Genomic DNA, 19,729 nt, shown 5'->3' with positions numbered 1-19,729 from the left:
ACAAACCTGTTATCTTCACAGAAAACACACTCTGTTTAGAAGTGTCATCCGATTTTCTGTGCATTAAAAAAAATTCACAGGAGCACGTAGCGTCTAAAAAACTTAAATGTCAAAACAACATGTGAAAGTGAATTTTAAATACTACTACTAATAAAAATATCAAATAAAAATGACAAAAAATTTATGAAAAGCATAAAAATAAAAACATTCAAAATATTAATAAAAAGTGCATCAATATAATATATAAATAATTCAGATTATCATTTAGACCTGTCCAAATATCCAATAATGAAAGAAAACCAAAATAGAGACTGAACTGATGGCTGATGACACATCATAATCTGACTCTGTTTCAGAGGTGCCACGGATTCATTTGAGTTTTCCTCTAAAAATGTGGGCGAGATCGTTGGTATTTGTTTGGGCCATATAACGAAGGAGAAGAAGGTGAAGAACGAGTCTTTTTGGCACGTGCAGGAGGTGGTGATCACGGAGAAAGAGCTGAGAAACAAGTCAGTTTACTTCACAAACATATGAAATTAGGGATGAATGATATTATCAGAATGCTATCATAATCGGCCGATAAAGGTTCGGAATGTACAAATTATGCCGATATGCCTTGTCGATAAGATGGATAGCTCAGGGTGTGATAGTGAAAATATTACAACAGCAGTGTGGTTATTCTTGAAGCGAACATTTCCGTTTATAATTATAATTTCCACACAGGAGAGATTTGGTGTGGTTTCAAAACAAATGGTAATCGGTACTATTATCGGTTTTAAAAATATCGGCAAAATCTAATATCATGCATCCATTTCTGAAAACCTGTGGTGAGCAGCTCGAGCCTCATTCTCTCTCTCGCAGATTCTACTTCACATGCGACGCTCGGATTCCACTGGCCGCCAAGAAAGACGAGTTCATGACGTTCGAGTGCACCAAAACCGTGGAGAGCTTCGCCAGCAAAGTGCGCAGTCTGGTTCCCGTCAAATACGAGATCATCGTCATCACCGGAGACGTGAAGGATGCCGCCACCGACGCCAACGTCTTCATCACGCTCTACGGCGTCAACGGAGACTCTGGGAAACGAGCGCTGAAGGGGAAGTACAGGAACCTGTTCGAGAGAGGACGGACAGACCGCTTCCTGCTGGAGATGCTGGATCTGGGCGAACTCTTGAGAATCAGAGTGGAGCACGACGACAAAGGCACTTCGTCCGGATGGTACCTGGAGTGTGTGGAGGTCACCAACACCGCCAACTGGGTGACCACCATCTTCGTCTGCGGAAAGTGGCTGGACAGAAACAAAGCAGATGGGCAAACTCACAGAGTGCTGTATCCGAAATATTAAACACTTTGCATTTTGGACTAAAGATGTTTCAAAAATCCAACTATTTGGGATGAAGCAGTTTGTACTTTTTTAAAGAAATTGAAATAAAGATGCTTGGAATAACAGTCATGTTTGTCATCATTTTTTAAAATCTTATCACATTGCTGCAAACTTTATGTAAGCCGCCAAAAACGTTGTCTACTGATGTATTCATAATAAACAATTTTGTCAAACCACTTTGAGATTTGTTTTAAGTCAACCTGAGATTTTAAGGTAATATTTAAATAATTTATCAATGCATTTGCATGTTCACGATTCTCTGACAGTTAATAGTCAAGTGACATGCAGAAAACAAATATTTCATATTTTTTGTGTTTCACTTTTGTGATTTAAATAATCATTTGCTTTTAAAACAAACAATTAAATTAACTGACAAATATTCAGTTTTTCCATTTATTTTCGGAATAAAAAAATTTGTCATGACACATGCTTGGTTCTCTAAAACACAATTCCCTTAAATTTGATTTAAATCATTAGATTAATGGTGCTTTGGAAGCAAAACAACTTGGAGATGAAGGGATTTCTTGAATCCACCCTGTATTATATAAATCCATATTTCAAAAATGTATCAACACAGTCGCATGGCTAAGATTCTCTTGATGTTAGTATATATTCACATGACATGCACAAAAACAAATATTTCATCTTTTAATAAGAGTTTAAATCAACCTAATGCAACCCTCAAATTGTGTGTTGGAGCAGTAATTGATAAACGTCTACTACTTTGTTATTTTCACTGGCACATTCACAAACATTGTTTGAGAATTTAGCAGTGGAAGTTTCATCATAGTTTGCATCTTTAATAAATCCAGACATGAATATCTGCAATTTTGTGAATGTGTTTTAATAAGTGTCTGATTGATTGCTTGCTTAATCACATGATCATGATCAGCTGTGCTTGAGCTTTTAAAGCTCCTGTGAGACTGTTAGATGGTTTCAGACAGTGATTTGCTGTTTCTGAGAGATTGGCATCTTCTCTGTGGCTGTTTATTTTTCTGCTCTTCATTTAGAAAAAGATGGTTATTAATTTTCTTTGTTCATCATCAGTTTACTTTTCTTTTAGTTGTTTAAGCCTCCGTAAAGCTCTATAGGAATATTTCACAACACTTTATTTGGCGAAACCAATTTCTTTTAAAGGATTGTTGTTTCCTAATTTTGTCTTATTTTGGATTTCCTGTGCTGACTGTAACTGTTTTATTTTTTTACCGCAAAAAGATTAATCCTCAAACTATCGACAAATGTGCCATATGATTACAGCGGTAAATCCTGAGTATTAAATATTGGTCATTAATTAACTGCGTTTCCTAAAGTGAAGAACCTTTTTATTATTATTATTATTATTATTTTAAACGCACCCCTCATTAAACTCTCAAAACAAAACAGGTTTCAGTAAGTGATATTGTTCATGACAAAATTAGCAAAAGTTTAACAAGTTAATTTTAATTTCCTCTGTCTCATCCATTTCAAAATGATTGCGACGGCCAATCAAATCAAAGTAGGCGGGATTTACTGTTCAAATAATACGCGCGCAAACCAAACTCCAGCGCGCGCCACTTTTTAACGAAAGAGTGTGAGGCGAAATGTAAGTAACTAAACATTTAATATTTGACAACTTTTTCGAGACAGAAATATTAAACGAAAGATAGAACTGTAAAGTTATTCAAAGTATTTGCGTACTACGGAGCCTACGACTTCTGTGGTCAAATTTCGTCGTTTGAAATTAAATTTATCGTTCGTAATTTAATGTTATGAGACAATATATTTATTTACTTTTTATTTCGCTATTGTCCCCTACACAACATACTTATACACTTATAGTGTTGTATAAATTCATCTATTTCTTTTGTACATAGCTTTGTCTACATATTTTGATTTTCAGCAATGTGCACTTTAAAATAATGTCAACAAGTTTAATTTGAAAAATTGAAATTAAGTTATTTTGTTAACTCTGAACCACATGTTGTGACTTTAGTGTGCACTAAGGACACTCACCTTTGACCCGAGACCTGACCTCTTACATGCTTGGTGTTGTATGTGTTCTCAAGTGACCAAGACCACAAGTATTGTGACAGGTCCACGACCGCAGTATTATTAAGACTCAGTACATCCATTATTCACCATGTACATGACGTTAATTGTGCATGAAACAATGAAAAATATTTTTAGCCATTTTCAACATTTTATTTGAAAAAACACATACAAAAAGGGTCATATACAAGACAAGAAATTAAAAAAGAAAGAAAATTTGGGTTAAGCTATGCAACTTTTTGCATCATCATTAGTAATAAATACAGTACAAAATCCACCAAAAGTGAATCTATGATTTTTTTTTTTAATGCAATATACACGTATCTAGTTATCATACATTATAATCACCAAGCTATTGCTTAAATATTGTCAATACATATTTTTCTACTTGAGCTATAAAATATTCATGTCAGAAAACATTGCGCAGTAACAGCACACAGCAGTGTCTTATACAAAGAGCCACTTCCCTTTCACTGGCAGTTTATTCAACTATTTTTTTTTCTTTTTTCTTTTAATGTCAGCAGCAGAAAAAACATCAGAAATATTTATGGTAAAATATTTTAACATATGTATCCATTCTCATACGCATATTAAAACCTGAGAAAGACATGCATTACAGAGCTTGTGCTTTAGGATCTACGGTTCAGTCTGTTAGCGAAACATGATACTACTATTGCTTATGTCCAAAATCTGCTGGAGAGATGGATCAAATCAAGAGACTTTAAGGCTACACAGGCTAGAAACACAAATCGTAAAATATAAAGCCATTGTTATTTTTTTGTCTATTTCGGCGCAACCAAAAAAGAGTTTCGTATGGCAGAAAAAAACGCTTATTTCATCGGAAATAAGAGTCATCTGCAGTATCGGTGTGTTTCTACTGTAAACACAACGCCGTATTGGCAGATTTATATTGGGGGGGATCCAAGCTAAATAACCGTACGCGCTAAAATCGTGGAATTTGATGAACGTACGGTAGCTACGCTAGAATGTACCAAAACACAACCTGCATTCAGACATTTAAAGCCCCTCTTATGAAGTACCGATACGTAAAGGAAATCTGCTACTTATGGGAAAAATAAGCATCACTTTAAATCCCGATTAAAAATACATGATAAATCGACCGAAAGTTAAAGCCAGATGGGGACAAGACAAGCAGCTATAATCAATCACAGTAAGCGCTGAACTCACTCCTCACTACTGAAAACACTGAAAACAGATTCACGGCCTGGAATCGCCGGCTCGCTTCAGAGCGACGAAACGAGCGGACGATGTTCGCAGTAGGCAAAACCAGGAGAGACATGCAAAACAATTCCAGTCCATTGAACAGTTTGCCTACAAGCTCACATCTGAAATTGCATTAATGGAATGTGACCAAGAAAACTACAGCACCACGCCCTCGGGGGAGATTTTACCTTGTTTTGACACTTATGCCCCCTAAAGTACAACCGCATGCAAGCAAAGCACTCCCATTAAAGTATAGCACAATGAGGTATTTATACACACGTTATGCTGACGCAAATAAATAAACCAACCGATTACATTGCGATACTAGTTCAGAACTTAAATACGCACTCATAGTAGGTAAAGTTAGTCATAAATAATGATTGTTAAATACTTAAGGCATTTCGACGCACAATATCATGTGTAAACTATAAAACGCAGACGGACGATGAGAAAAGATCACGCGATACACGGCGGATCGCAAACAAGAACGCGCTTCCAACTTTTTAGCCTCCAAGCCGCTGAACGCTTGAATTAAGGATAAGTTTTGAAAGCAAAGTCAAGAAGGTTATTTCGCAGAACACTCTACAAAGACATCTGAAATGCTACGAAAAAACAGTCACGTACATTTAAAGTGGTCAGTGAGGCAACAACTATCATTACGCAAAGAACTGTGCTGTTAAAGAGTCTGTTCCCTTGTTAGTTTTTTCATTTCTTCTCATTTTTTTTTGGACTGAGTGCACAATACGCAAGGAAACTGAGTGCAAATGCAAAAAGCAGGGAAAGGGAAACAATCACACGACCCCATCAGAAATTGAGTGCATTTACAAAAATAACCACTAACTACATTAAGACGACAAAAAATTACTTGTTTGTTTGTTTTTGCCAGCATTGCAGCTACTAGTCGAGACACTGAACCAGCCTCGCACACAGGTTGGCAACAGTAGGAAAAAGAAGAAATCAAACGAGAAATCATGATCATGAAGAAGAGCTTAGAAAAGTTATGTTTGGTTTCTATAAAACGAATGGCTTTACTCCCTTGTCATGTCCTCTAGAAATGGCAGCAAACATGTTTCATGCACATTATGACTCTACAGATGCTGCTTTACGACCAAGCGAGACTACGAGTCACAGCGCGAATGGAAACACGGAGTTATGCCGTTAGTATTTAACGTGTGCTTGTGCTACAGGCATTAAGGTACATATTTCACTCGTAGTGACTTCGGAGACGCATCGAGAACACAGTGTCTTCAGGATTAGTAGAATATCGCGCAGGAAACGTCCTCATGCATGTCGACCTCTCGTCAGAAGAACCTCTCGCTTCAACATGCATTTGGTGAATACGATCCTCAAGGCATCACAAGCACAAAATGCGGACTGTCACGGTTCATATCAAGCCTGGCCTTACGGTTTTACATATGGGCATCAAGCATCACCTCCGATAATTACAGACACGACGACGGAGCGTTTTAAATACAGGGTCATTGTTCTACTCTTATGGTTCTCTCATTCGCTAATGACTTTGATTCCCGTTGTTTTTTTTGTTTTTTCACAAATGATTCGTTCAACTACGTTTAAAGTTCATGACCAACCACGTGTAATATGTTGGACTTTGTGGTGTTCATGATGTAATGCTTCATCTGTGACCTACTGAACACTGAGAACATTTGGTTGGTCTTCATTTGAGACGTTCGGAGTGGCATTTGCCGCTCTAAAAACACACACACATTCAGAGCACGTTGACTGAAACCATCTTCATCCACAGATTCGTTCTTCTCCATGTGCTGGATGGACTCTGTCTTCAGGGCTATCCGTCTTCCCTGTTCTACATCATCAGTTGGCTCAGAAGGCAAAGGTCAGAGGTGAGAGGTGATGGAGATGACACACATTTGGCAAAGTACCCACGAGGGGATGAAGAAAGACAATAGGACTTTTAGCTAGTGCTACACGAGACATCAGCTATCGGGGGACAACTGCGTCTCAATGTCTACCCTGCAGATGGGACACTTCTTATTGGTTGCCAGCCACTGGTCAACACAAGCCTGATGGAAGAGGTGCATGCAGGGTAATCTCCTGCGGAGAGAAAAAACAAAGAATTTGTTGAAAGATTAAGCCACTACACGGGTGAACGAGTTTTGAGTAGAGCGTCAAAGCACCTGACGTCCTCTCCGTCCTCAAGCATCGAGAGGCATATTGTGCATTTCTCATCCGTGTCGAGCTCCTCCTCATCCATGCCAATCTTCAGCTCTAGAGGTCTTCTCTACGAATCACAAGATCAGTTGTTAGTCTTTTAGCACATGCTTTTTAATCCAGAAGAAATGTACGCTTCATTAAATACAGGTTCAACCAGGAGTCGAGTAAAACAATGCTAAAATAATCATGCTGTCTAATCAGCATCTTGATATTCCACACCTGTGAGGTGGATGGATTATCTCGGCAAAGGAGAAGTGCTCACCAACACAGATTTAGACAGATTTGTGAACAATATTTGAGAGAAATAGGCCTTTTGTGTACCTAGAACAAAGTCTTAGATCTTTGAGCTCAGCTCATGAAAAATGGGGGCAAAAACAAAATTGTTGTGTTATAATTTTGTTTAGTGTATGTATGGTTTGTTAGGAGGACAATATTTGGCTGAGATACAACTATTTGAAAATCTGGTTCTTAGAAATGCATATTTCTAATCAAAAATCATGTTTTGATATATTTATGGTAAGAAATTTACAAAATATCTTCATGGAACATGATCTTTACTTAATATCCTAATGATTTTTGACATAAAAGAAAAATGTATAATTTTGATACAATGTGGCTATTGCTACAAATATACCCCAGAGACTGCTTTTGTGCTCTAAGGACACATACTAAAAAGCAAATAAAAGTTAAGTTAATTCTCCAGCAACATTCACTTTACAAATCAACATCATATGCATTTTAAATTGATGCAGGTTTGTTCAAAGTGTTGATTTTTGGTAAATGGCATGGAAAACCCACGGAGGCTCAATCTGACCCCAATACCATTCATTACCACAATTTGTACATCCTTTCCAAAACACAACTGTATCGAATATTTGCAGACCAACTCACAAAATTATAAGTAGTAGTTTCAAGTTATTGACCCCAACACAATTGGAGGATAAGGAATATAATTATGCAAGGATGTAACAAATGTCGACACATAACAATCTTGACAGGAACTTTTTAATCTGTGGATTTACTTTTTTATACTTGTGAGGAAAAGTAAACCTCTCGATGGTGGTCTGCACAGCTCCTCTGTTCACATTGCCCAGTCTGTCCTCCAACTGCAGGAGCTCCTGGAATCAAACCCACATTCATGATGACACGAGATGATGATTAACTGTGAAGCAGAAGATGTGTGATCAAGAACACCAAGTGTGATGGTACCTCGTAACTCTCCCGCACGGCAGACGCATGGCGAGACGGACTGAGGCTTTGGAGAGCCAGAAGATGTAACTGAGGATACGGATAGTTTCTGATCTCATGGAAAACCTGTGAAGAACAGCATTAATCAACATTCAACATCAGTGAAGCAGAATGTAACTGTATCCAGGGAAACTGACCACTTGTGCTGAGGTGGTGTTCCTGGGGAAGTGGTGCAGTCGTGGAGAGGTCAGGTAATGCTGATAATGTTGAGTAAGGGGAGAGACGTGGTACTGAGGCAGGGCTGGATCCACACTCAGATCCCTGTATGTGAACATAGTAACGATGTCAGTCGGTCAAAGCCAAACGGTACTAGCCTATCAAGTCACTGAAAACAGACGTACCAGTCCGTTCCTTCGGCAAGGTAGCGCGGCTGCTGCGGCGGTGGGGGAATGTGAATGGATGGAGGGTATTCATACGGCGGCCGCAGCGTCTGCGGATGGGGAAGGGTTCGGTCTGGAGCATGTCTGCTGGAAGAATGCATGGACCGATTATCATAATATACCAGAAAAACTAATATTTAACTTGTTTGGATATGAAAATAACCACCGATGTATTCTTCTCAGTAAGTCACTACAGGTGAAACTACTAGATTTCATCACCATAATTCCCCAGGTGACTGATTACTTTCAAGTTTTCTGAAATGTTATGTTTATATGTGCACTACATTTCCAGAGTAGAAGTCTGAACATTGGTTTCAAAATTCTTTGTTGTCATATTAGAGTTCTTAGAGACTTTTACTTTGTATTTCAAAAAGTACAGTCTAAAGACAGAAAAAAAGAAAAAACATTTTCAACATGTTTTAAGGAATGAAAGATAACCCGGCGAACTGTTAATGAGCAAAACCCTGTAAAACCCTTCACAATATAAATGGAGAAAAAGCTATAAAGTGTAGAAAGAGATAAACACTTTAAAAATGTATATTGGATGCATTCTTTCAACCAGTCTTGAGCAACATTTCCAAAAAAAATATTGGCTTGCTCAGTGTTTGTGTCTTGTGTTCTAGTATAAATATCTAAACATTTTTGAATCAAAATTGGTTTACTGTACAAGTATCATGATTTAAAATATTGAGTCTTGTTTTCTAAAAGACAATAAAAATAAAAAATGTGTTAGTTTTTGTTTAAAACAAGCAAAAATATCTGGCAATGGAGCAAGAAAACTAATCTTAATTCAAAGGCTAAGCAAGATGAGTTTTCTTGCCACATCAGGAGATATTTTTTGCTTGGAAAAACTGACCATATATATATATATATATATATATATATATATATATATATATATATATATATATATATATATATATATATATATATATATATATATATATATATATATAGGGCCTAAAAGGCTGCTATAGGTTGGCTGCAAAAGGGAGTCAATCTCATAGACTCCCCATGTTAAAATGACCAACTTTACCGCAGTAAAAACATTTACAGCCTGGAACAAAAAGTGGTTTCAGTCTATATAGCAAATTTGCCCTTCGTGACAACTGTGAGTAGGGTTTATTTTTTTTAAAAGCTCATTCGTTTAAATTATATTGAGCCTCAAAGTTCTGCATAATGAAGGGCGTGGCCACTTGAGTGACAGGTGGATTGCCGCTGTAGTTGAAAACGCTGTCATACCTGGGCTGTGGAAGTATCCTCCTGTGCTGGGCCTCCAGGATCTGCTGCTGGATGAGGTATTGCTGGTGTAAAGCCTGAGGTAGGAAGGACGGGGGTGGGATGTCCTGGAACGGTGGAGCTGGTATGTGGTTGAGGGATGGATGTAACGCCGTGGCTGGCTGGTGCGTGGGGCCGAGATGATGGCTCATTCCTGTCTGAGATTGTCCTGGATGGGGCATTGGGAAATCAACAGGGATCTGGGCCTGGGGGCCAACGTGGAAATGCCGGCAAGAGGTAGCATGACTGTGCTGATGCCTGTTAAAATGAGATCCTGCAACAACAATGACAGCAAAGTGAATTATGAATGGGATTAAACCGCTGCTGGACGCTGGCCTTCCTCCTTTCCTGGAGAAATCAATCATCAGCAGTGGGCTGTGATGGGAAATCAGGAGTGAAGGTGAGCTAATTGTGTTCGTGTTAATATTTTGGTTTTGGATGCTATTATTCACACAGTTAGTGTTTAGGATTGGAAATCAAACTTATTATTGGATATAAATATCTTATGTATATATATGATCAGACAGTGTGAACTGTTAACTGAAGTCAGTGACCAATTAATGTAAATATCAAGACATCAAAACTAGTTCAAACTCTCAGATTTGGTGGTTACATTTTGTTCATTTTCTTCTATCCAAACACAATACCCCTATTTGTTTTTTCCAACAATTTTAAGTCGCTTTGGATAAATGCGTCTGCATAAATGACTAAATGTAAATGTCATCTTTTAATGTATGTTCACGTATTCACAACATTTCGGTCCTGTGACCTTCATCAGGCATAAGTAACAGAAGTTAAAAAGTTACAACCGGTCCTGGAAAAAAGTTTGATAACTATCTTGTAAGACTAGTTTTAAAAGGTCACTGAACTTTTCAGGTTTCACTTTCAATGTATAATTGTGGCTCTTTTGGAAACCAAACTGTGTGGTTTTCAACTGGTTCCAAAACCAATAAAGCACAACCCTTAAGATAAAGATTACACTGGTGATGCTACAAAGCATTAAAACAAATATATATCACTAACCCTAGACCTAGCACCAGTAGTACATCCAGATATGATCAGATCCATCACTGACTTTTCTTAAGCCTCAACTTTTCTTGACTGATTTGTGATTGAGTTGTCCAATGAAATTGGCTGTTTAACGGTTTTAAATAATCTTGCATAAATAAACCGTATTCTACAGTGTCTTCTCACCTCGGCAGAGCAGATGTGAACGGTCTACAGTTATTTAGCGACTTCCCAAAAGCAGAATGAGAGATGGAGATCCTGGACAGCTGAAGGAATCCACAGCTGCTTTAGGTTCTCAGCCAAATGTCTGACTAAGCAGTAAAGGATTGGGTTTAGACCAAAGCTGCTGTTTTTATGCGAGCTGTTAGCCCATCACACATTAACAATGAAAGGACTTGCGTTTTCTAGCGACAGAACTTTGGATACGTGTGTGGGAACTATTTTCCAAAGCAATATCCATGTGCTGACAAAACAAAATCTCAAAGCCAATGACATCTCAATGTGTAAATCTTCCTAAATCAACATGCTCTGTTGCTTCTGGAACAACAATCATAGTCCAGACCTTATCCATTGAGTGTATGTCCTGAAGTGATAGAGTTAAGTCTGAAATCTGTTTGGTCGATAGGAATGTTGTTCTAGGATCGACTCTTTACTCTTAGGAACATGTTTAGTGGATTTATCCAAGTGGAGTGATTAAACCTTCAACTCTAAACATTCAGTTTGGTTCATAGAGGCAAAATAACATCAGAAGCAGAAGAAATCACAGGAACCCAAGGCTTTTGCTGGTGCAGGGGCAAGGCATGCAGTTAGCATGCTTTATTATGAGCTGACGTGATTATTAATTTGAGTAATGATTGCGTTCAATAGAATGTACCAGCATGACTGTAACTCGTGTTTTAAAAGGCTAACTTTACATGTAGGAAATGTCCTTCCTTCAGAAGTATTACTGATGTTTCACTGTATTAATGATGGCAGACAGGTGAATGTTTGAGACTGAGTTTGTGGTGTTGTGAAGGAGTTTTCTGTTGGCTACTTATAAGACAACAAATGAATGAGGAAATGAATCAATGCACCATTTTATGGCTTTGAGAACACTTCAGAATTCATTTATGAGAAAGAAAACGATCATAGCAGAAATGGGGGGAGAAAATGAGACAGGAAAGCAGAATTATCCATCTCTCCGCTCTTACTTTCTGCTGGCAGATACACAAAGACTTCAGAATGAAGGAATCGAAAACACATAAACCTAAATCACCAAATGAAATCATGTATAATGTGTCACCGTCACACAGAAATGAGACGTGGCCATCGATCATTGTGCATTAGTGAGAAAAGATTCAATCACAGAGATGAAATGTGTGGATATACCTGGACACACCACAGAGAAAGGCCACGTTTACATTGCATCCGGATCATTTACAGTGAGAAGACTTAAAGGTGCAGCGTTAAAACCGTGATTGGAAATGTATCCAGTAGGATCTCATTCAAACTGTGGAGGTCTACGGTTATCGTGAACGCACACTGCACCTTTAAGTGCCTCAGTGATGAGCGTAAATGACCACAGATCAACTCACTGAGATCTCATGATGAAAAAAGCAAGGAAATCCAGTCACAGCAGAGGGAGGTGGGTGGGGGGTGGAGACAATAAATGGAAATCAGCAAGAAGCACACTGGAGGTTAGGAAAAATACTATATTCTTTATTGAAAAATATTAGTATATGTGGATTTGTGTCATAATAATAATAAGTCCATGCAACAAATAAAACAACATTGACCGATAGCAAGGCCCACCATGCTCAGTACAGGGTTAACAGAACAAAAGCAACATCCAATGAGCAGATGCATCGGCTACAGCACGTTACAGTACAGCAGGGTACATCTTTACTACAGGAAGATTACATTGGAGTCTATTCAATGTAGAATTAAAATAATATGAATAATGTGATTCATGCATTGACGTCTATTACCAGAACAAAAGGTAAAGAAACCACAACCAAACAATAGACATTTGCATTGCTCTAATAGAGGATCTCAGTAGCAGTGCAGGAAATCAACATCCCTGCCAAATGGATGGCATTTTGGACGCAATTTGGATTCAATGCAATTGGAGCCAATCATTCGTTAGTTGGCGTGTTGCTTCATTGGGTGTTTTTTGTGCTTTTTCTCAAATCATGATTGTGAATGATCGTGTAAAATCAAAAGGGCGATGGATGAAGCACACATTATGTATGTGACAGTTAAAAGGTTTTTTGCGATCATCCGAGCACAAAATGCATCCATTTTACAGGAATTTACATACATGTTGACTACCAAAGCTGGATGGGACATACATAAGTCACTCTTCTAAAGCTACTGATGTGGGTTAAACTACAGCACTTGACATACAGACAGCTCTAAATGTGTTAGCTCTGGTTTTAGTGTGTGTTTGTTCTCAGGAAGGGAGCAGATCTGAGATGTTTGTCGTCTTCTGATGGAAATAGGAAATGAGGAGGGATCAGAACACAGATGATCATTAAAACACAATGATCTGATAATGCAGAATGTAGATTCAGCCTCCATAGACTATGAGACAGGAGATAAGAACAGAAATAAAGCACATGAAATCAAACTATGAGACAGGAGATCAGAAACAGAAATCAAAAAAGCTTCATGGAATCAGTGATGGAGGTAAAGTTAGCAGCTCAACTTAAAACTAGATTCCTCATTAGACGAACAACACGCAGGTGTGGATGATTAAGCGGAGTTTAAAAAAAACACATTAGCTTTTGTTTGTTTGATGAACTGCAGATACTTTCTGAGGCGGACACAAACCTAGCCAAAACACTTATTGTATTCGTAAATTTAATACAAATGAGCATTACAAGACTGTATTGAATAACTGAACTGAAGTATTGATGTTTTATTTGTTGACCGTTGAGCTCAGGCCTGAATTAGCATCTTTAGCTTTCTGAGGTAAAAACCAAACCTAACAAATAAACCTCAACAAGTACACACAGCGCTCAAATACACGATAAAACGTATCGACAATCTGTCAGATAAAATTAATATCCTTCATATAAGCCAGTTGATTTATTTTAAATGCATTTAAAAGTGAAATCTGACGCGGAAAGCGTCCTTCGATCGGCTAGCTAACAGATTAAGGTTACCTCAGATCCGAATCAAACCTCAGCGATTCGCTTAAAAAAAGTTCCAAATAGCCTGGTTTTTATTGAATATCTCCTCAGCAAGGACCTCACAGAAGCATATAGATCAGTTGTGGGGATTAATAACCATGCATTAAACACGCAAAGGCCCTCAGATGTGATCTGATCGTTAATTAATGTGTTATAAATACCTCTATTTCTCACAGAGCCAAAGACAGGAAGAACCAGATATCCGACATGAACTAACACCATCCTTCAGATCTTCTGTTTGATGAATACAGACTGTAAACGGAGGAATAAATAATGTACATTCAGCGGGATCATATGCAGTCAGTCACCGCGAGGACAAAGAACAGCGGCGGCGGCGTTCGATTCGCCTGCTGAATCAGTTCGAACGAACCGAGTCGCGAAGCATGTACGATAGGATTGATCGAATCCGCGAGTCGCGTTTTTAACAGCTTCGATTCGAACGATCCGTTCGTACGAACCGAGTGAACCAAACTGACCAAAGCTCGAATCCAGCACATTAATCTGACCGCTAGAGTCGCCACTGAGAACAAAAGTATTATGTTGATTATCAATAACTACACCACAGTTGGTCTGCCAGAGCTTTAATTGCAAAACAACAACAACAAATATTTTACAGTACCATGTTTCATTAGTTTACTAGCACAGTTGCCAATTAATTAAAAATAAAGCAGGTTAAAGAAAATATTTTTGTACATGATGCATGCAAAGTTAAATATAAAGGTATTAATTGAAAAAATTGTTATTCAAGTACTTGGTTATTTACAGCTTGTGGTCTAACCATTTGCATTAAAAATAACAATAAAAATTAAAAACAAAACCCACAAAATTCATTTAATTCATTTAGCATCAAACATCATAAAACAACCACGTGTGTGTGTGTGTGTGTATATATATATATATATATATATATATATATATATATATATATATATATATATATATATATATATATATATATATATATAAAACAAATGAATAAAATGAAAAAATATATATACAAAAAATAATAAAAAATTTGTCTTTTTTACAATTTGACAAAAAAAGAAAAGAAAAAAAAACTTTAAACAACTGAAAAATCATTAAATAGTGTCTTAGAGTCAAGTGTACAATCCGTTTTTTTTGTTTTTTACCTGGATAACAGCAATGCCATAGAAAATAAATTTTTGGGTCCCCACAGAACCTTTCAGTGAACCATCTTTTCTTAATGTAAAGAACACTTGAATAATCAAAAAATCTTTTTCCACTACAATGGATCCAATGCAATGGAAAAGGTCCCATACATGTTAAAGGTTTACCATTAAACCATCGTTTCCAGTGAAGAAGCTTTATTTTTATCTGTTTTAAATGTGAACCATCCTGATTCAAAATCAAGTGGGAAAACAGCAATCTGGATTCCTGAAAGAACAGTAGGAACTGAAACGCTCACTGCTCAAGAGTGTATTGCAGCAAAGGTTTAACATTTAGTTGCATGATGGGAATGTTTTTCTTTTACGTTCTTATACTGCACTATTCCCAATGACATTCATGATTCACTGACACTGCATACACTCTGAGCAGGAACCTTTAGTTAGAATAAATAACCCCATGAGGTCTGGAAGAAAAAAGGTCTTGTTAGGAAGACAAATATTTGAAAATCTGGAATCTGAGGGAGCAGAGCAGAAAAATCTAAATATTGAGAAAATTATTTTTAAAGTTGTCCAAATTAAGTTCTTAGCAATGCATATGACTAGTTTTCATGTATTTATGATAGCAAATTTACTTCATGGAACATGATCTTAATATCCTAATGATTTTTGGCATAAAAGAGAAATGTATAATTTTGATCCATATAATGTATTGTTGTCTATTTCTACAAATGTGACTGTTTTTGTGCTGCAGGGACACATGCGACACATTGTTGCACTGCCGCTGTATTTATCATGATATTCTTCTCTAATGCGGTGCATTATGAAAAATTACCTTTTTCCCCAGTAAAACTATAAAAATGAAGCGAATGGGTTGTGGAAAGGATTGCATGTTACTCTGTGCTGCCGTAGTGGTTCAGCGGATCTGATGTCTCCTGAAGACTCGTGTGTGAGATCTCCTCGTCTTTATCTGACGTGCGTCTGCCGCTGAACAGATCCGATACGAAGAACACCTGCGATAAGAGAGAAGAGCGTTGGTTACAGCATGCCATGCGTTTATTAAAGAGCGTACAGCTTCACTCACAGTAAACAGTGCCACTGCGGCTCCCTGAACGAATCCAGTGAGAACGTCACTCCAGTGGTGTTTATAATCAGAGACGCGCGACAGACCCACGTAAAGACACACGGCGATGAAAGAGAACTGCAGAGTCGGACGAACCAGTCGAGCCCAACCTGCTCTCAGTCTAGACTGAAGATACAGCTGAAGAGAGAAACACAGATTTATATGATGAACATCACTAAAGGCACGGTTAGAAAACGCCTTCAACTTAATGAAGTACTGTCATAAAAACACACTCACAGCAAGAAACAGCATACAGTACATGGAGAATGATGAGTGACCAGAATAAAAGGAAAGCCTGTCGGAAGAAGGTCGTATGTCATAATTAGCAAATCGGATGCAATGTGTTCGTTTCCTAAACCAAACAATGCACTCGCAGATTAAAGCATAAAATGAATTTTACTTTCTGAATAGGAGTGTAGTAGTTGCATTGTTTTGCACTCTCACCGGCCTTCATTGACGATGACTGGATCTCCTGTGCATGTGAAGTTCTCAATATAACCCGATTTACAGTCGATGAGGCTCCAGTCTGGTTTACACACGGTCAGAAAGTGCGGTCGCAGACGGCCGATGGTGTACTTGGCGATATCAGTCAGAGACTGACTCAACGCCGCTCCAAACACGAATGATCCTACGGCCTTGTACACACACACTATATACTCATAACTGAAAGAAGCTCTGGAGCGCAGATACAAGGAAAAACACTCACTGAAGATTATCTGTGGAGAGGAGGAAACAAAACACATGATGTTTAGATCAACTAATGGCTCATATTTACAAAACACTTGATCTTACCAGAAAGCAAGCGAACACTTACTAATAACAGCGCGAATGGAATCATTATCCCCATCAGTAACTGGTAGGATATGGTGTCTTCTTTAAAAGGGTACCTGATGGAGTCATCGCTGCAAAAAAAGCCTCTTTGGAATGGCATGTGCTGAATATTCAATATCGCAAAAGGAAGTCCAGCTGCGACAAAGACAAAGCACAAAAGAGAAGCAATGAATCATCGCAAGTTTTGATAAGAAATCACAGTCTCAACACTGAACAGTTTCCTCATCCACAGATTTCTATGCATGAGTAATTTGTAGAGATGCACGATAATATCAGCACAACATCGGTATCGGCCGATACCGATAATGGTCATTTTAAGCTTTTATCGGCCGATACCGATGTTGTGCCGATATTATCGTGCATCTCTACAAATTACTCATGCATAGAAATCTGTGGATGAGGAAACTGTTCAGTGTTGAGACTGTGATATGAATATTTTTGCCGATGAGCCAAACCGATATTCTCCAAGTGAAAAAATTGACCTGTTTTTCAGATGTGAATGTCTGTCTACATTTGTAAAATAATAAATTTATGGTAGAATCAGTACAGAAGAGATACATGGATTTCTCTTCAGTAAAATTAAAGTTGAAATATATCAGTATATATTTGTATATATATCGATATCAGTATCGACATCGGCCAAAATTATTTTGAAAATATCGGCATATCGAATATCGGCCAAAATCCAATATCGTGCATCCCTAGTAATTTGCATTTAATTCCACAACTTTTTAAAATTCAAGACGTTCTGGTTTGATTTAAGACCTTTTAGGGCCTTAATTAAGCAACTATTAAGACCGTTATGATACCTGCAGAAAAACGTTAGCTATATCATCATTCATGGAACATTTTTTATTTAATTTTTACGTTATTACTTCTTGCTTTATAATTAGAATTAGAAAAATCATCCCAAAGTAATGTTCCCAAGATGCATGTAAAATCATAACACAAAATAATCCCTTAATGTGTTCTCAAATGTTTGCATAACCAAGAAACTTGTTTTTAAATTAAATATATATAACTAAGTTCAGAGAGCATTCGCATTTACGAAAATGAACCATGGTTTTATTGTAGTAGATAACATGTTTTTTGGGGGGGCATATTGATAACCATTTGTATAAGCACAGTTTTACTACAAAACCATGATAAACTATCCTTAGTGAAGGGAAACCTGCAGTAAAACTACAGTAATCATCGTTTTTTGGTTTCATTTGTAGTAAAACCATAGTTTAAATTCGTAAGGGTTTAGAAATAACATTGACAGAACATTCTTGGGACATTTTTTTGTTTGCTGGTCCATTTCTACAGTATGAATATAATGTAAACAAACTTATCTGTGAGCAGCTGTACTTTATTTCACTTCATAAAAGAAACTAAAGAACTGTATCTCGATACAAGCGCTTACTCATGATTTTCTGAGCGATAATAAAAGTGTGTATTGTGGTAATTGTGCAATTAATGACGCATGAATAACCTATAATGAGTAAGCGTGGTAATATACATGGATTCAAGTGATTCTGGAACAAATGTATCATCAAAGAGCGGAAGTGAAACATTGTGATACATTACGTTCCATCAGAATCTCGCGCGGTAACAATAATAACGCAGCTGAGAGAAGCCAGACATCTGTAGAGTTTCTGTTTTTATTCTGAATATGAAAGTGAACTCTTACCGAGCACCACGCAGCTGACGTCCACACAAACACTGAAGATTCCTTTAGTCTCGAACATTCTCGCAAACACACTTCTGGAGCCTTTGGAGAACTTATAACTGAGCATTTATTTACATCAGACAAAACAATACAGCTCTTTAATATTTTTGTCACGAAAGCATTAGTTAAGCAGAGATAATCGGATCATCGAGTGAAGAAACACCCGACTGCTTCTCCTATCTCTTTTCCGTGGATCATATGTGTTTTATGGCTCTGGCTCGATGCAAGTCGCTGTTTTATCTCCGGTTACTTCACATCGTATGATGGTGAGGTCAATCCCTCTGCCTGTCAATCATCTACAGGCTCCGCCCACCGCTTCCTCTTCCTCTGCAGAGTCACTGATGCCTAAAATAGAGCAGGGCTCCTGCATTCTCATTCAGGTTTCACAACATTCCAAACATTATTTAAATGTGAAATAAACAGGCTGAAGTCAAGTCAGTTTTATTTATAAAGCCATTAAATACAGATGTTTCAAAGCAGCTTCACATTACAGGAAAACAGTGTTGGTCAGTTTTGTTCAAGTAACAGATTTTAATATCAAGGTTTTGTTTGATTAACAGATTTAAATGTTGGTCAGTTTTGATCAATTTAATAAAATGTCAGTTTTTTTCTGATGAACCGATATAAATGCTGGTCAATAACATATAGGCCTATTTAGATATCGGTATATATATATATATATATATATATATATATATATATATATATATATATATTTTTTTTTTTTTTTTTTTTTTTTCTTTCAAATGACAGATTTAAATATCGGTGGAATTTGTTCGATTAACAGATTTAACTGTAGGTTGATTTTGTTTAATTAACAGATTTAAATATCGGTTGGTTTTGTTTTCTTAACAAATGTAAATATCGGTTGGTTTTGGTGAATTAAATTATTTAAATATCAGTCAATTTAGTTTGATTAACAGATTTAAATGTTATTGGGTTTCATTCTAGTGACATGTTTAAAGGGGTCATATGATGCTGCTAAAATGAACATTATTTTCTGTATTTGCTGTAATAAAATAACCCTAAC

General features: G+C 37.2%; 3 protein-coding genes across 4 annotated transcripts in view; 1 reads left to right on the top strand and 2 right to left on the bottom strand.

Moving 5' to 3' along the window:
* The window catches only part of LOC127963368 (lipoxygenase homology domain-containing protein 1-like), a 20,113-nt gene extending 18,740 nt beyond the window's left edge, over positions 1-1,373 (top strand). Inside the window, exons 23-24 of the mRNA XM_052563262.1 lie at positions 357-509; positions 862-1,373. Coding sequence (XP_052419222.1) covers positions 357-509; positions 862-1,342 — 634 coding nt within the window. The 3' untranslated portion in view covers positions 1,343-1,373. The remainder of the gene's footprint in view (positions 1-356; positions 510-861) is intronic.
* Positions 1,374-3,540: 2,167 nt separating this feature from the next.
* rnf165b (ring finger protein 165b) lies at positions 3,541-14,398 on the bottom strand. Of its 2 annotated transcripts, none has more exons than XM_052563284.1 (8): positions 14,072-14,398; positions 9,694-10,003; positions 8,413-8,538; positions 8,209-8,332; positions 8,033-8,137; positions 7,846-7,941; positions 6,787-6,890; positions 3,541-6,703 (listed from the first exon to the last, which is right to left on the bottom strand). In XM_052563284.1, exons 1-8 carry the CDS (start codon positions 14,130-14,132, stop codon positions 6,586-6,588), a joined length of 1,044 nt encoding a protein of 347 aa, XP_052419244.1. In that variant the 5' UTR covers positions 14,133-14,398; the 3' UTR covers positions 3,541-6,585. The 2 variants fall into 2 exon arrangements, with proteins under 2 accessions (XP_052419244.1, XP_052419245.1); XM_052563285.1 differs by having other exon boundaries at positions 8,413-8,535.
* Positions 14,399-14,475: 77 nt separating this feature from the next.
* On the bottom strand, positions 14,476-19,004 carry LOC127963387 (phospholipid phosphatase 1). The gene is made up of 6 exons (XM_052563290.1): positions 18,661-19,004; positions 16,972-17,123; positions 16,602-16,873; positions 16,395-16,452; positions 16,119-16,295; positions 14,476-16,047 (listed from the first exon to the last, which is right to left on the bottom strand). The coding sequence occupies exons 1-6, from the start codon at positions 18,764-18,766 to the stop codon at positions 15,928-15,930; spliced, it is 885 nt and encodes a 294-aa protein (XP_052419250.1). The 5' UTR covers positions 18,767-19,004; the 3' UTR covers positions 14,476-15,927.
* Positions 19,005-19,729: the final 725 nt, after the last annotated feature.

Source organism: Carassius gibelio, chromosome B8 (assembly GCF_023724105.1).
Source record: "Carassius gibelio isolate Cgi1373 ecotype wild population from Czech Republic chromosome B8, carGib1.2-hapl.c, whole genome shotgun sequence".
In the NCBI taxonomy this organism is placed as follows: Eukaryota; Metazoa; Chordata; class Actinopteri; order Cypriniformes; family Cyprinidae; genus Carassius; species Carassius gibelio.
Note: the sequence above shows the minus strand (reverse complement) of the source record. Positions and strands in the feature narration are given on the sequence as shown.

What these genes read in the sequence shown, in the direction of transcription:
- LOC127963387 (XM_052563290.1), bottom strand. Translation starts at nt 18,766, where the DNA reads ATGCTCAGTTATAAGTTCTCCAAAGGCTCCAGAAGTGTGTTTGCGAGA. An exon ending in TTCCATTCGCGCTGTTATTA is followed by an intron (nt 16,874 to 16,971) that starts GTAAGTGTTCGC and finishes TCCTCTCCACAG; the next exon opens with ATAATCTTCAGTGAGTGTTT. An exon ending in ACTGTATGCTGTTTCTTGCT is followed by an intron (nt 16,296 to 16,394) that starts GTGAGTGTGTTT and finishes TTCTCTCTTCAG; the next exon opens with CTGTATCTTCAGTCTAGACT.
- rnf165b (XM_052563284.1), bottom strand. Translation starts at nt 14,132, where the DNA reads ATGGTGTTAGTTCATGTCGGATATCTGGTTCTTCCTGTCTTTGGCTCT. An exon ending in TGGCTCTGTGAGAAATAGAG is followed by an intron (nt 10,004 to 14,071) that starts GTATTTATAACA and finishes TTGTTGTTGCAG; the next exon opens with GATCTCATTTTAACAGGCAT. An exon ending in GAGGACGGAGAGGACGTCAG is followed by an intron (nt 6,704 to 6,786) that starts GTGCTTTGACGC and finishes TTCTCTCCGCAG; the next exon opens with GAGATTACCCTGCATGCACC.